This window comes from Adiantum capillus-veneris, chromosome 10 (genome assembly GCF_014529385.1).
Source record: "Adiantum capillus-veneris isolate H3 chromosome 10, ASM1452938v2, whole genome shotgun sequence".
NCBI classification, from domain to species: domain Eukaryota; kingdom Viridiplantae; phylum Streptophyta; class Polypodiopsida; order Polypodiales; family Pteridaceae; genus Adiantum; species Adiantum capillus-veneris.
Genome location: NC_140940.1, coordinates 27,423,653 through 27,438,523, shown reverse-complemented (window position 1 = coordinate 27,438,523; position 14,871 = coordinate 27,423,653). Strand labels below are relative to the sequence as shown.

Below are 14,871 nucleotides of genomic sequence, written 5' to 3'. Positions count from 1 at the left end.
GCTTGACGCTTAAGGAGAAAATCGACCCATTGGCCGACATCTTGCGCAGTAGGCATTTTTCCCTGGAAAAACAGAATAACTAAAACAGAATAACTGCATTCATAGCGTACTGCGCAACTGGATCCATAAGATCCTGCACCGGAATGCGCACCTCAAGAGCAGGCGCCTGACCATTCCATGGCTGTCGAGCCTCCTCAAAGTCCTCATACAAGCATGCCTTTATCTCAGAAGCTGCCTCCGACGTGGAATCCATCGCTTTCCGACGCTTCAAGACGCACAGTGAGTCAAACATAAATTAAAAGAAAACCCCCTTCTGCAAACAAAACCTACTGGTGAGAAACTTTTGCAGTCTACTGTTGAGCAAACCTTGCAAATAAGATACGAACCACAGCTATGTACATGCTTCACCGAAAGCAACAACCAAAAACCACAACAATATACATCTCCTGAATTCTGCCAAAAGAAATGGAGCTTGACTGAGACACTACCCTGTATACAAACTGCTTTGTCAGTCCTGCATAACGATACCCCAGTTGGCGTGCAAAGCCTTCTGCAACAGTCACCGACAATCTTGCTGTGCAATGCTGCACTTGTCAACAGCGACGAACAGGAGGGCGCGCTGCGTACTGCTGCTGCTGTGCGCAGGGAATTTATGCAGCAGGAGCTTCACGCGCTGTCTCACAGCAGTCCGCCTTCAGAGTCTGCCCACACACACAGCCTCGCGCGCAGACAATCACCCACCCTTGCTGGCGCAGGCACAGCGCAGGAAATACTCGCAGACGCGTAGGAATTTCATGCTCTCTCTCTCTCTCTCTCACACACACACACACCGCGCGCGCGCACGCGCACACACACACACACACACACACACGTGTGCGCTCACGCACACGCACACGCACATGCACACACTAATGCAATGCATACATGTGTACATGCACGAATGTCCACACACAGCCGATAGCTGAAATAGTAAAGATATCCAAACTTAAAGGCTAGTAACACGTGCCTGCAATCAAAAAGTCTATTCGAGAACATTCAACACTGCCATCAATGCTCACTTGCGATTTGATTTGAGATGTCTGCACACCCACTTCCTTTTTTCCTTTGGCAACATCTTCCTTTCCTGAAGACAACAGACTGAGTATACCGCCAGCTAAAGGTCCCCGTGCCAACACCTAATCAAGGGAAGAATAAGGTAAGCTACAAAACAATGATCATATGGTCCACATGCACATGAAAAAAGGTTCTAATCTTTAAGTTCATTTCAGTGACAGTCTGCTGAGTTTAAAACCACAGAAAAGGTAGCTTCAGAACGACCATACTACACACCATGGTGGAAGATCATGCAGCGGGAACATCTCAAATGAAAACTTATGCAAGCCCACTACTGTTGATATCCTTCAGAAATGGACAGTGGCAAAATTCTATACTGAGCAAAGTTGCACTCAAAAAATTCCGCACATTTCTGTACTTGACACCATTAAGCTCGTGATAGAAAGCTACTGGCCACTTTATTGAAGCCAAACCAGTACATTGTCATGTATTTCCTATTCACCCACTATATTCACCCTGTGTAGCAACCATTTCCATGGACACAACTAATGGGCTGTGCAATCAGAACAGGAGAGAAATTGCAAAGAAATCCTCCTCCTTGGATGACCCACACAAAGAGAGGTATGGTTCACTTGTGATTCACAGCAAGATCCCTGGCAAAGACAGCCAGCAGTAAACACCAACGTTCCTAGGACCCTGAGAGATCACAAGGGAGCACATGCTATGATATACCAACTATCCAATGCAATCATTTGAGAGCATTTGGCGATGTTTGCTTGAATTTACTGGCAATTAAAAGATCACAGAACTACATGGTGACCTCTGTAACAGATCCAGCTGCTAAACCTCTTCAACTTAGAAATTCTGTGGAATAACTCAAGTAGTGAGAGAAAACTTGATGTATGAGAGAAATACCGCTTTCATGGGCTCCAGATTAACCATGAAAACGTCTGCTGGAAGCATCAGATCTTGGGGAGAGATATTGAGCACAACATCTGGCATGTCCTCATCTTGCACAGCTGGCCCAACCACTTCTTTAAGTAAGGGATTAATTCGAGCTAAATAAAGTTGTGCAACCGCTGGACTCAAATCCATCTGACATAACAATTACTTGGATTAAACATGAAATGTGGAAGCCAGAAGAAACTGCATAAATGTTGGGGACCCTCACCTCTACTTTAAGAGGTTGCATAAGTTTAACCAACTGTTTTTTCAGATGAATAAAACCCATGGCTTCTGCCTGGGTGCCCTCAGACCACATACCAGCTTTGACAGGCATTAAGCCCGAGTGCATCTCATAGGCTTGTCTCAGATTATCATCATCTTCAAGAGCATACGACCCTAGTAAAACATCGATGAAAACCCTTTGACCTAATGTAGCTGCTATATCATCTCGTACAGTCAGCTTGCCATCAATCACTTTCAAACCTCCTCCTGTAGCCTTGACAGCAGCAGCAAGGGTAATGTCCACAGAGGGAATTCTTTTTGTGGCAGCCTGCATTGATGCTTTAGCTCGATGTGATGAAGAAGACAACTTGCTTACAGGAATTACTGCAAGAGCTAACTTTAAGTTGCCACTTTGCTCATCCTCCTGAAGGTCAACCCTTAAACGTTCTATACAACAATCACCTGATACGAAAACCAAAATCCCTGTTTTACTATGTCAATGGAATAAAGAATTTGAATGAAGGACATTTCAAATATTTGCACCAATGACATCAACATAGTATGGAATTAAGTTAACTGATCCCCCTTCTTTTTTGTTACTTAGGAGGGATGCAATCTGTTGCATTTATACAGTGGAATGGAGAACTTAAAAGAACCAACACAAAACGATTCTCCCACAATCATGATCCTGAGAATCATGTCCTTATTAAGGCAGATAGACAGAAAGCATCCAACAGAATTTAACCATAATTCTTGAGCTCCACCACATCTAACACAATCCTAGACATTCTCATCTAAGCTAACCAGTACCAACTGCCAAAGTCCTAGTGCTCAATCATCCAAAGGAAGTAAGTAGTCTTCGTTGGACATGACAACTCTCATAGTTTAGGGTGCAAAAGCTTCTCTCGAAGATGGCTTTCTATAGAGAGCATCTTCTCCACCTCACAAGAGATGGGTTTGTGATTCGACCCAGCTACATGGATACACATATGTCTCATGGTTTGCGTTGTGCCATTGGTCAGATACGCACATCCTCACATCAGCTGGAGATTGAGACAGGTAGATTCAGAGGGATACCAGCAGACAACAGGATATGCCGCTTATGCGAGCTAGAGCAAGAGATAGAGCTACATTACATATGTCATTGCACAGTGTACTATGAGATTCGGGGCCGTTTCCACTGCTTATTCAGAGAGCGTTTCGGTCCTTTCTCTAGGGTCATGAGTTATGAGGATCAGAGATGTCTTGGGCTATATCTACTTGAGTTACAAAGATATGGAGACACTTTACTGGGGAGAGCTAGAGAGAGACACAGATTATAGATTTCTTCACACTAGATATGGGACAGCCAAAGAAGCAGCCATCACTGCAGAGCTCGGCCCACACTCATTCGACACCTACCAGCACTCTCATCGACCGAGCACTGGAGCTACGGAGATCCAGACGGCCACGATTGAGGAGAGGGGCTACACAGCATTGACGGAGACTACAGTAGAGGATTTGAGACATACTCTCTCGACATCCAGAGTGCAGATGAGGATGGATTCTAGTAGTAGTAGTATTTTTGTTCTAGTCTTTTTGTACCCAGACATGGTATCAGATTCACAATTTTGTCACAAGTTTGGCCTATGCCTCCTCCACCCATCCACACCACTCTCAGTTCTCACATCACATATCTCTTCCGTTCTCCACACTTCAGCTATTAGCTCTTTTCCACACACCACTCACACAGGACGCACTCCCCCCCCCGGGACTATGCCTCAGAACCGCTGGTATGATGATGAGTGCAGAGAGCTATACCGACGCCTCCGTGCACGGCGAGCCTTAGGAGAGATCACAGAGAGAGAGGCCAGACGGCATATGAAGACGCAAAAGCGGCGAGCATTCGAAGAGGCACAGGAGCTTGAGCTATACCGCCTATTCATGAGCATGGATAGCGCGACGGCATGGCGCACCCTGCGCGTCCGACTACAGCTATTGAGGATCCACAGATATGGCATGATTATGCATAGCGACTTTATGAGGTGCCAGGGCAGCCTCCTATCCCACAGCCACACGAGCCACGTCCCACGTGCTCCTCCTTCTTTACAGCAGAGATGGTAGAGAGGGCCATACGCCGCATGCAGCACAGACGATCAGCTGACCATACTGGATTACAGAGTGAGCACATCATTTATGCGGCCTCCACTATAGCCCCGTTGATTGCACATGTCTTCAACCGGGCTATAGGGGAGGGCTTCCCAGAGGAGTGGACACAGCACACCATAGTGCCTATCCACAAATCTGGCGACACCCTGGACCCAGGGAACTACAGGACTATCATGATTGGCCACACGATGGCCAAGCTATATGGAGCAGTACTTGAGGCACAGCTCAGCTGCTACGCAGAGATCGAGGGTTTACGAGCTCCAGGCCAGGCAGGTTTCAGACGAGCTTTCTCCACCACTGATCACATCTTTGTTCTGCGCTACCTCATTGATGGGGCAAAGGCGCGGAAGAAGAGGCTTTACTGTTGCTTTGTGGATTTCCGCAAGGCCTTTGACACAGTCCCACACGAGAGACTCTTCCAGCGCCTTCACAGCATTGGGGTACCAACAGAGATGATTTGGGCCATATATGCTCTCTACGAGAGGGTGACGGGTCGGGTTCGTTGCCCAGGCGGTTTTTTAGAGACCATTGCTAGCACCATTGGTGTTAAGCAAGGATGCCCACTCTCCCCGACACTCTTTGGGCTCTACATCGACGAGATCTCCGACTACATACTGCGAGCAGGGGGAGAGGGGAGCGACTTGGCAGGTACTCCGGTCCACATCATGTTATATGCCGATGATATTGTGTTGATTTCAGAGTCACCCGAGGGCTTGCAACGCCATCTTGAGGCCTTGGACGAATTCAGCACACACAGGGGGTTGACTGTGAACCTTGGCAAAACCAAGGTTATTATCTTTCACACATCCAGTGCAGTGAGGAGCGCTGCCACCTTCACAGCAGCAGGAGGACAGTTTGATGTAGTCACCTCCTATGCCTACCTTGGCACCACATTCACCAGCCTACCAGGACCCTTCACTATGAGGCAGGCTGCTGCTGACAGGCTCACCCGAGGATATGCAGCTCTGGCCATGCTAGAGCGGAGATGCCACCAGGCACACTTTCAGGAGCCCCGCACGAAGGGGTGGCTTTTCGACACCTTAGTCACCCCGGCCTTGATGTACTCGGCGGCAGTATGGGCACCAGGATTGACAGCTGACCAATGGACACAGCTTGAGAGGCCACAGGTATGTATGATCTCACGCTTGCTCCGCAGCAAGAAGACAGTGCCACATGACATTATTAGAGCCGAGCTCGCCACACCACCTATGGTTGTAGAGGCACTATTCCAGACAGTCTGCTTCATCCAGAGGATGAGAGAGCTACCTCCTGACAGACTTACTCGTAGAGCATTTGAGGCAGCTATACAGCTATCAGAGAGTGGGCATGAGAGAGCATGGTACTCACAGGTCAGAGCATGGTTTGAGGGACACGGTCTTGACATGGAGAGCCTACCACCATTCCAGTACGACCCCCACTCACCATATGTTCACCTCTCTCGCAGTGAGAGGAACTTGGTATTGAGACAGGATCTGTGGCAGCTATACACTAGGAGAGTCTGGGAGTCACCTGGCTTGGGGACGAGGATGTCAGATTACAGAGACCAGTTTCTCACCATATTGTCTGGGGGGTTCATACAGAGACCACGCTACATGGACACAATATGCCACATAGCTCACGGGTGGCGATTGGTCAGCTGAGAGTGGCTTCACACAGGTTAGAGATTGAGATCGGGAGACATATTGGTGTTCCTAGGGAGGAGCGAGTCTGCAGAGCTTGCACAGAGGAGGTGGAGAGTGAGGAGCACTTTGTATGTAGATGCAGAGCATACACTGAGATCAGAGGCAGGTATGAGGCCTTATTCAGAGGACAGCCCACTCTCCGAGAGATCATGGACTCTCGAGATCAGAGACAGCTCGGACGTTTCTTACTAGAGATACAGAGCCATCGGGACACACTACTACGGCCACACACAGCTACACAGACAGAGGGGAGACAGTCGCAGCTCACAGACTTCTTTCAGAGGATTGCAGCCCCTCCCTCACCAGACACTCAGAGGGGAGTGACACTCCCATAGGCGGAGGTGAGCCGAGCTAGACGACGACCACGAGTCACAGGCTATAGGGGCGCGAGCTCCCACCACCGACAGATCGAGGAGATCCGAGCCCGGGAGCGCCGTGCCACTGAGGAGCGAGTGGCTCAGATGAGGGCCGACCCGACAGCTTTCATCCGGGTAGCCTTGGCACCAGACCCGCCCATGTACCACATCTTACATCCCCCCATTAGTACAGGATGGAGCTAGATAGCTTGATGCATTCTCATGATTGTACTACCTTGAGCATATAGACATGCATATACCCCTAGAGATAGAGCTCCATCCCTCCTCAGATACTCCACTACCTACATTCAGTTCAGTTTTGTATCAGTTTTGTTTCATTTGTCTTTCCGATAGACGGATGACATACACACTATGTACATTTGATTTGTCTCATAGGCCGATTTCGGCCTGACATAGACGTTAAAAATCTTTCTTTCTTTCTTTCTTTCTTTTCTCTCTCTCTACTGTTGTGCCTATCTTCAAGGTAGGTGATCCTACAGAGCCTGGGAATTACCGCATCATTATGGTTGGGCACACATTGGCACGTGGTTGTATGCATCCATTCTTGAGCAGCATTTGAGTAATTGGGCAAAGGGCCAGGCCGGTCTCAGGAGGGTTTTCTCCACTCTTGATCATATCCTGACACTCAGAGCCATCATTGAGGAGGGCAGGTCACATGGGAGACGGATTTATTGTAGCTTTGTGGATTTCCGCAAAGCATTTGACATGGTACCGAGAGCTCGATTGATGCGCAGACTGCAGGAGATGGGGGTGCCCATAGTGTTGATCTGGGGGATTATGGCTCTATACAGATCAGTGATGGGACATGTACACACCCAGAGGGGATATCTGATTTAGTTCACTCCGTCATTGGCGTGAAACAAGGTTGCCCATTGTCTCCTACTCTATTTGGTATGTATGTTGATGAGGTGTCTGATTACATTGACACAGAGGGGGATAGAGGTGCCCAACTGGCAGGGACGTGCATCTCATTGTTGTTATATGCTGATGATATTGTGTTGATCTCTGACTCACTAGGGGGTATGCGGCGACAATTGGATGCATTACACAGTTTTGCAGAGGATAGTGGATTGTCTATAAACCTTGGTAAAACCAAGGTTATGGTGTTTAACACCACACCACAATGGATCAGGAGATCAACACCGACTTTCACATATGGTCATGAGATTGTAGAGTATATAGATGCATACACTTATCTTGGGGTTGTCTTCACTGGGCCGAGGTTTTCCTTGGGGAGAGGAGCAGAGACTAGACTGACTAGAGCTTATGCGGCCTTGGGAGGCTTGGAGAGGATGTGTTCGCAGGTTCAGTTCCAGGAACCTCGCACAAAGTTATGGCTCTTTGATACTTGAGCAGCCTCAGAAATGTTGAATGGGGTGCAGATATGGGGACCTTTGGTAGGCCAGGATGGTTGAAGACGTATGGAGAGGCCCTTGGTATCTATGATCTCTCGATTGATCAGAGCCAAGGCTCCGTACCCACGCTATTATTCAAGCAGAGCTAGCTGCCCCTCCTATGGAGATTGAGGCGCTTACCAGATCAGTCTCCTTTTGGAACACCTTGTGGGATACTACTAGAGGCAGATATGCTAGACTGGCCCCTGAGTCTTCCAGACAGTTAGCTCTTCCGGGAGACACTTCATGCTGGTATGCACAGATGACATCATGCTTTCAGACGCATGGCTTCACCATGGACAGGCTGCCCCCTTTCCAGTACTCTCTTCATGCACCCTCGATGTCTCTTACACGGATGGAGATTACTAGACTCAATTCGCCAAGACCTGATCCAGGTGGATACCAAGAGGACATGGATAGAGCCGCCACAGGAGTTGGGCACGAAGATGGCTTTCTATAGAGAGCATCTTCTCCACCTCATAGGAGATTGGTTTGTGATTCGACCCAGCTACATGGATACACATATGTCTCATGGTTTGCGGTGTGCCATTGGTCAGATACGCATATCATCACATCAGCTGGAGATTGAGACAGGTAGATTCAGAGGGATACCAGCAGACAACAGGATATGCCGCTTATGCCAGCTAGAGCCAGAGACAGAGCTACATACATATGTCATTGCACAGTGTACTATGAGATACGGGGCTGTTTCAACTGCTTATTCAGATAGGGTTTCGGCCCTTTCTCTAGGGTCATGAGTTATGAGGATCAGAGATGTCTTGGGCTATATCTACTTGAGTTACACAGATATAGAGACACTTTATTGGGGAGAGCTAGAGAGAGACAGTGCCAGAGACAGATTACAGATTTCTTTTCACTAGATTTGGAACAGCCAGAGGACCAGCCATCATTGCAGAGCTTGGCCCATACTCATTCGACCACTACCAGCACTTTCATCGACCGAGCACTTGAGCTACAGAGATCCAGACGGCCACGATTGAGGAGAGGGGCTACACAGCATCAACGGAGACTACAACAGAGGATTCGAGCCATACTCTCTCGACATGGAGAGTGCAGATGAGAACTGATTCTAGTAGTATCTTTTTTTTTTTTTCCGAGAAAAAGATCCTTCTATTAGTTAATGAAAACTGCCCATAGGGCTACAACCACCTCTCCAAGAGAGGGCTACAACAAGCATGATGGGGAGACTCTCCCAATGAAAAAACAACATATATACAATGAGGCTAAATCAAGAGATGGGAGGAGGGAAGAGCCACACAGGTGGACAGTAGTGCCATTTGAGCACCCCCTGGACTATGGTGTAGAAAGGCCCAGGGTGCCAGAGTCGAAGGAAAGCCTCGCGGCGCTCCCGCATGCGGTCGGAGCTGCCCTGTAGTCCCTCAAGCTGTCCTCTGAGAGTATGGATCAGCTCTAGCCAAAAGTCACGAACAGTCTCTGCTGGTGGCACAGGGCGAGCCTCAAAGATGCGGAAACAGCGGGCCCGCCAGATGAACCAAAGTGTCAGGCCACTGATGAGCTCCCAACACTCCTCTCTCTCACTGCACCACTCCTGTGGAGTAAGCTCTGTAGCAGGCTGGAGTGTAGGTCGCCCCCCTTGCATCACTATCATCCTGTTGGTGGAAGATAGCTAAAACTGAAGTGCTCGGCCCGTGAGGGTGGACCAAGCCGCTCCCCCCAAGTGTATTGTCGAGCCGAGGAGAGGGCAGGCATCAGCCGAAGAACTCGTAGCCACACCTGCTGGGCCGAGGGACAGTCCCAAAGACAATGCCGCTGACTCTCCACCAACTGGTCACAGGCTGCACATGCGGCCAAGAGACCACTATGTACAAGCCAGCTCCCTACTGCTGTGGCTCTGTGTGCAACCAGCCACTGAAACAAAGTGATGCGCCTCGGCTGTCTGGAGTCCCATAGCCTCTGCCAAAAGGCTGCCAAGAACTCGACTGTGAGGCCCTCCTCCTGCCAATGACGTGCCGCAGAGGGGCGGGCCTCTCTCTGTGCTGCAAGTATATGACGTCCAAGCCGAACAGTGTACTGAAAGAAGGGGACTCCTTGGCGGTCTGCAGAAGAGAAGGGGTCCCTCCATAGCCACTCACTAGGATCCCACTGTACTCGTGCCAGTGGACAACACTCCCAAGCCCATAGCCTCCAGTGTCCAGTCTCAAGAGCTGCTGGGTCAGGGTCTATGACGCAAGTCCTCCCACAGACGCCCACAACTCCGATCCTCTAGAAACAGCACTCTGCTACCTGCGGGGCCTCTACTGCAACTCGCTGTAATCGTCCCCCACCCTGAAGCTCGAAGAAAAGGGCTAGGACAGTCTCTAAGTAGGCCCTGACTGAAATGAGAACCTCCAGTCCTGTGAAGGCTCCTATCCACCGGGGTGCTACTGGCTCGAGAGGCATGAACCACTCAGCTGGAACTGACTCTGAGATGTCCTGACACATGCTCTTCACCCCTCTCATGCCCTGTAACTGGACACCCTGCACCTCCTCTGACAAACCTGTGAACTCTAGCCAGTCACCTAGAGAGCGCGCTGGACCTGCTGCCAAGGGACCCCAAGAAACATGAGGCCGACTCCCAACCAAGTGGCCTCTCTGAGTGCTAACCATGGGGTTCCATACGAGGGGCTGCTGTAGGCGCTCCTCCGTGCACGTCGATTGTCTCTCCTCTAGGCCACGCCGTAGGAGCTCCCAAGATCGAAGCAAACTCACAGCGAAGCGGTCCTCCAGTCTCCTGCTCAAACCAACTCGGCGCAACTCTGTAAAGATCCATCTGGTCGAAGGTTGCCAAGGGCCTCCTGACTGAGGCACCCTGGCACGAAGCCTCTGCAGCAAGAACTCCTTCCAGGGCTCCTCGCCTGGAAGAAGTCCTCTGACGACGAACTTCCCAAGAAGGGCTCTGCTCTGCTGTGCTGGATCAATGATCCCAAGCCCTCCTTGAGAACAAGGAAGTGTGATGACCGACCAAGCCACCTTGGCTTGGGCAATCTGAGTGTCACGACCTGACCAAAGCAAGTTCCTGATCAGCCTCTCTACCTGGCTGATACAAGAACTCGAGAAGATCCAACAAGAAGTGATGTACCACATAGTCGCCAACAACACCTGGTTGGCAACTACTACTCTACCAGCCAGCGAAAGTCGTGCTGAGCTCCAATGTAATAGCTTTCTCCTGATAGACAGGAGAAGAGGAGCAATATGCTGCTCGGGGGACAAGTCCAAACCAACCTGACAACCCAAGTACCGAACTGTAGTCCCTGGAGGAATCCACCTGAAACCCTCTCCTGGCATCCAATCTGGTACAGGAGCACTGCCAACTGAGAAAGCCACTGTCTTTCTCCAGTTGATAAGTGCGTCCGATGCACAGTAGAAGGTCTCCAAAGCCTGCTCACATCTGTGTAGATTGGCCTCCTGGCCCTCTAAGTACAAGGCTGAGTCGTCGGAAAACTCAGCGTCCAGAAGCTCATCTCCCCGTATAGGGAGTGCTAAGCCCCTCAGACCAACGTGCTGTGACACCAAAAATCTGCTCATCGCCTCCGCATAGAACAGAAAGAGAAAGGGGGCAAGAGGACAACCCTGTCTGACCGATCGTGTGAGCATGAAGCGCTCACCTCTACCTCCTGCCAAAAGCACCTGACTGTGAGCCTGTCTGTACAAAGCTAACACCCCTCTGATCCAAGCATCTGAGAAGCCCATCCTGCGTAGAGTGCCCTCTAGAAAGTCCCAGTCAACTCTGTCGTATGCCTTCTAAAAATCGAGAAGAAGAATCACAAGGTCCTCCCCACGGAGCCATGCAAGGGCAGAAGCCTCCCAGAAAGTGAAGATGTTGTCAAGGATACTGCGTTCCTTGACAAAACCTGTCTGAGTCCCATGTATAAGGCTCTCCAAAAGTGGCTGAATCCTCAAACTCAGAGCCTTGGCAAGAATTTTGTAGGCTGAGTTGAGGATGGTGATGGGGCGCCACTGTCGAATCTCATCCAAGGAGCCACTCTCCTTTGGAATGAGGTAAATCAGGCCCTCACTCATGCTATCCGGCATCACTCCTGTGTGCAAAATGTACTGAAAGGCACTACATAGATCTGGGCCAAGCAGGTCCCAGTACTCCAAGAACAAGCTAGGAGTCAGCCCATCCTCACCTGGATAGCTACCACGAGGGAAGGCCCTAAGAGCCGTGTGCAGCTCCTCAAGCTGAAGAGGCATCTCTAGCCTCTGGCACATCTCCTTAGTCACAAGACAAGGCATCCGTGCCCAAACCTGCTCCTTGCATGCATCCTGCCGCTCTGACTGAGGCTCAGCCGACAGTAGCTCACGGTAAAAGTCAGTAGCAACTGCACGCATATCCTCGGGCTCACAAACAACTAACCCATCGGGTCTCCTCAACTGATTGACCTTGGCATGCGAGTGCTGAGGTCCCACTGTCTCAAAAAAAGCACCTGTCACTCTGTCACCCACTTGAGTCCACTGAGATGCCTGTCGGTGAAAGGCAAACTCATGACGCCTCTCCTCTGTGCAAGCAAGCTCCTGGCGAGCCTGCTGTAATTGCTCCTCCAACCATGGACTGTCTGGATGCTGCTCCTGCATCCTCTGTAGTGAAGCAATGCCTCGTCTGAGACGTTGCTCCTCCTCTCTCGCTGCAGCCCGTCGAGCCAAAGACTCCTGGAGAAAAAAGTGGCTAAGCTGAGCTAGGCCTAAGGCCACTCTGTCTGCAGGTAGAGCCTGGCTGTCCATGCCCTCTGTCCAGAGAGCCTCTACCCTCTCTCTGAGTGCTGAGTCCAACAAGACCCGCTCTGGGATGCGGAGCATCGTGCTCCCACTCCTCTGCCTGTCTGCCACTGTGAGGATCACTGGTGCATGGTCCGAGAAGGATGTCCCTGCCAGGATGCCCACTGATCCCCCCAAGTCACTGAAGTGGTCACTAGTGTAGAAGCGATCTATCTACGATAGATTCACTCCTCCCACTCTGCGGTCCGACCTAGAGAAGGCAAGACTCTCTGGAGGCCTCACAAAGCCAGAGTGCTGCCATGTATCCGAGACCCTCAAAGTCATACACAACCTCTCCCAAGCTGCTAACTCGACTCCATGCACAGTAGCATGGCTGCCTCCAATCCTGTCAAAAGGGTCCTCCAACATGTTGAAGTCCCCTCCTACACACCAATGGTCAGCCTGTGGCCTAGTAGTAGTATCTTTGTTTTAGTTCTTTTGTTCTTTTGTACCCAGACATGGTATCAGATTCAATATTTTGTAACAGATTGGTCTCATAGGTCATTTTGGCCTTTTGAAGACGTTAATACAATATTTCATTTCATTTCTCTCTCTCTCTCTCTCTCTCTCTCTCTCTCTCTCTCTCTCTCTCTCTCTCTCTCTCAGGTGGGGGTGCGGTGCCCATAGTGTTGATTTGGGGGATTATGGCTCTATACAAATCAGTGATGGGACATGTACGCACCCCGGAGGGGATATCTGATTTAGTTTACTCCACCATTGGGGTGAAATAGGGTTGCCCATTGTCTCCTACTATATTTGGTATGTATGTTGATGAGGTGTCTGATTACATTGATAGAGAGGGTGATAGAGGTGTCCAGCTGGCAGGGACGTGGATCCCATTGTTGTTATATGCTGATGATATTGTGTTGATCTCTGACTCACCAGAGGGTATGCAACGACAGTTGGATGCATTACACAGTTTTGCAGAGGATAGTGGATTGTCTATAAACCTTGGTAAAACCAAGGTTATGGTGTTTAACACCACACCGCAGTGGATCAGGAGATCAACACCGACTTTCACATATGGTCAGGAGATTGTAGAGTATACAGATGCATACACTTACCTTGGGGTTGTCTTCACTGGGCCGAAGTTTTCTTTGAGGGAGCAGCAGATACTAGACTGACTAGAGCTTATGCGGCCTTGGGAGGCTTGGAGAGAATGTGTTTGCAGGTTCACTTCCAGGAACCTCGAACAAAGTTATGGCTCTTTGATACTTAGTAGCCTCAACTATGTTGTATGCGGTGCAGATATGGGGACCTTCTATAGGCCAAGATGGTTGGAGATGTATGGAGAGTCCCTTGGTATCTATGATCTCTAGACTGATTAGAGCCAAGGCCTCCGTACCCCACGCTATCATTCGAGAAGAGCTAGCTGCCCCTCCTATGGAGATTGAGGCGCTTACCAGATCAGTCTCCTTTGTGCACAACTTGTGGGATACTACTAGAGAGAGATATGCTAGACTGGCCCTTGAGTCTTCCAGACAGTTAGCTCTTCAGGGGGACACTTCATGCTGGTATGCACAGATGACATCATGGCTTCAGATCCATGGCTTCACCATGGACAGGCTGCCCCCTTTCCAGTACTCTCTTCAGACACCCTCGATGTCTCTTACACAGTGGAGATTACTAGACTCATTTGTCAGGACCTGATCCAGCTTGATACCAGGAGGACATGGATAGAGCCACCGCAGGAGTTGGGCACAAAGATGGATTTCTATAGAGAGCATCTTCTCCACCTCACAGGTGACAGCAGATGGGTTTGTGATTCGACCCAGCTACATGGATACACATATGTCTCATGGTTTACGGTGTGCCCATTGGTCAGATACGCAGATCCTCACATCAGCTGGAGATTGAGACTGGTAGATTCAGAGGGATATCAGCAGACAGCAGGATATGCCGCTTATGCCAGCTAGAGCTAGAGACAGAGCTACATTACATATGTCATTGCACTATGTACTATGAGATTCGAGGTTGTTTCCACTGCTTATTCAGAGAGGGTTTCGGTCTTTTCTCTAGGGTCATGAGTTATGAGGATCTGAGATGTCTTGGGCTATATCTACTTGAGTTACACAGATATAGAGACACTTTATTGGGGAGAGCTAGAGAGAGACAGTCCCAGAGACGGATAACAGATTTCTTTTCACTAGATATGGGACAGCAAAGAAGCAGCCAATCATTGCAGAGCTCAGCCCAAACTCATTCGACCACTACCTGCACTCTCATCGACCGAGCACTGGAGCTATGGAGATTCAGACGGCCACGATTGAGGAG

At 49.8% G+C, this 14,871-nt stretch overlaps 1 protein-coding gene across 3 annotated transcripts in view; it reads right to left on the bottom strand.

The window, feature by feature from the left end:
• The window catches only part of LOC147448598 (uncharacterized), a 183,313-nt gene that overhangs the window by 108,359 nt on the left and 60,083 nt on the right, over positions 1–14,871 (bottom strand). For all 3 annotated transcript variants that reach the window (XM_086521165.1, XM_086521166.1, XM_086521164.1), the window contains 3 exons: positions 2,225–2,682; positions 1,969–2,148; positions 1,007–1,175 (listed from right to left, as the gene is read on the bottom strand). In XM_086521165.1, coding sequence (XP_086377291.1) covers positions 1,007–1,175; positions 1,969–2,148; positions 2,225–2,682 — 807 coding nt within the window. The remainder of the gene's footprint in view (positions 1–1,006; positions 1,176–1,968; positions 2,149–2,224; positions 2,683–14,871) is intronic.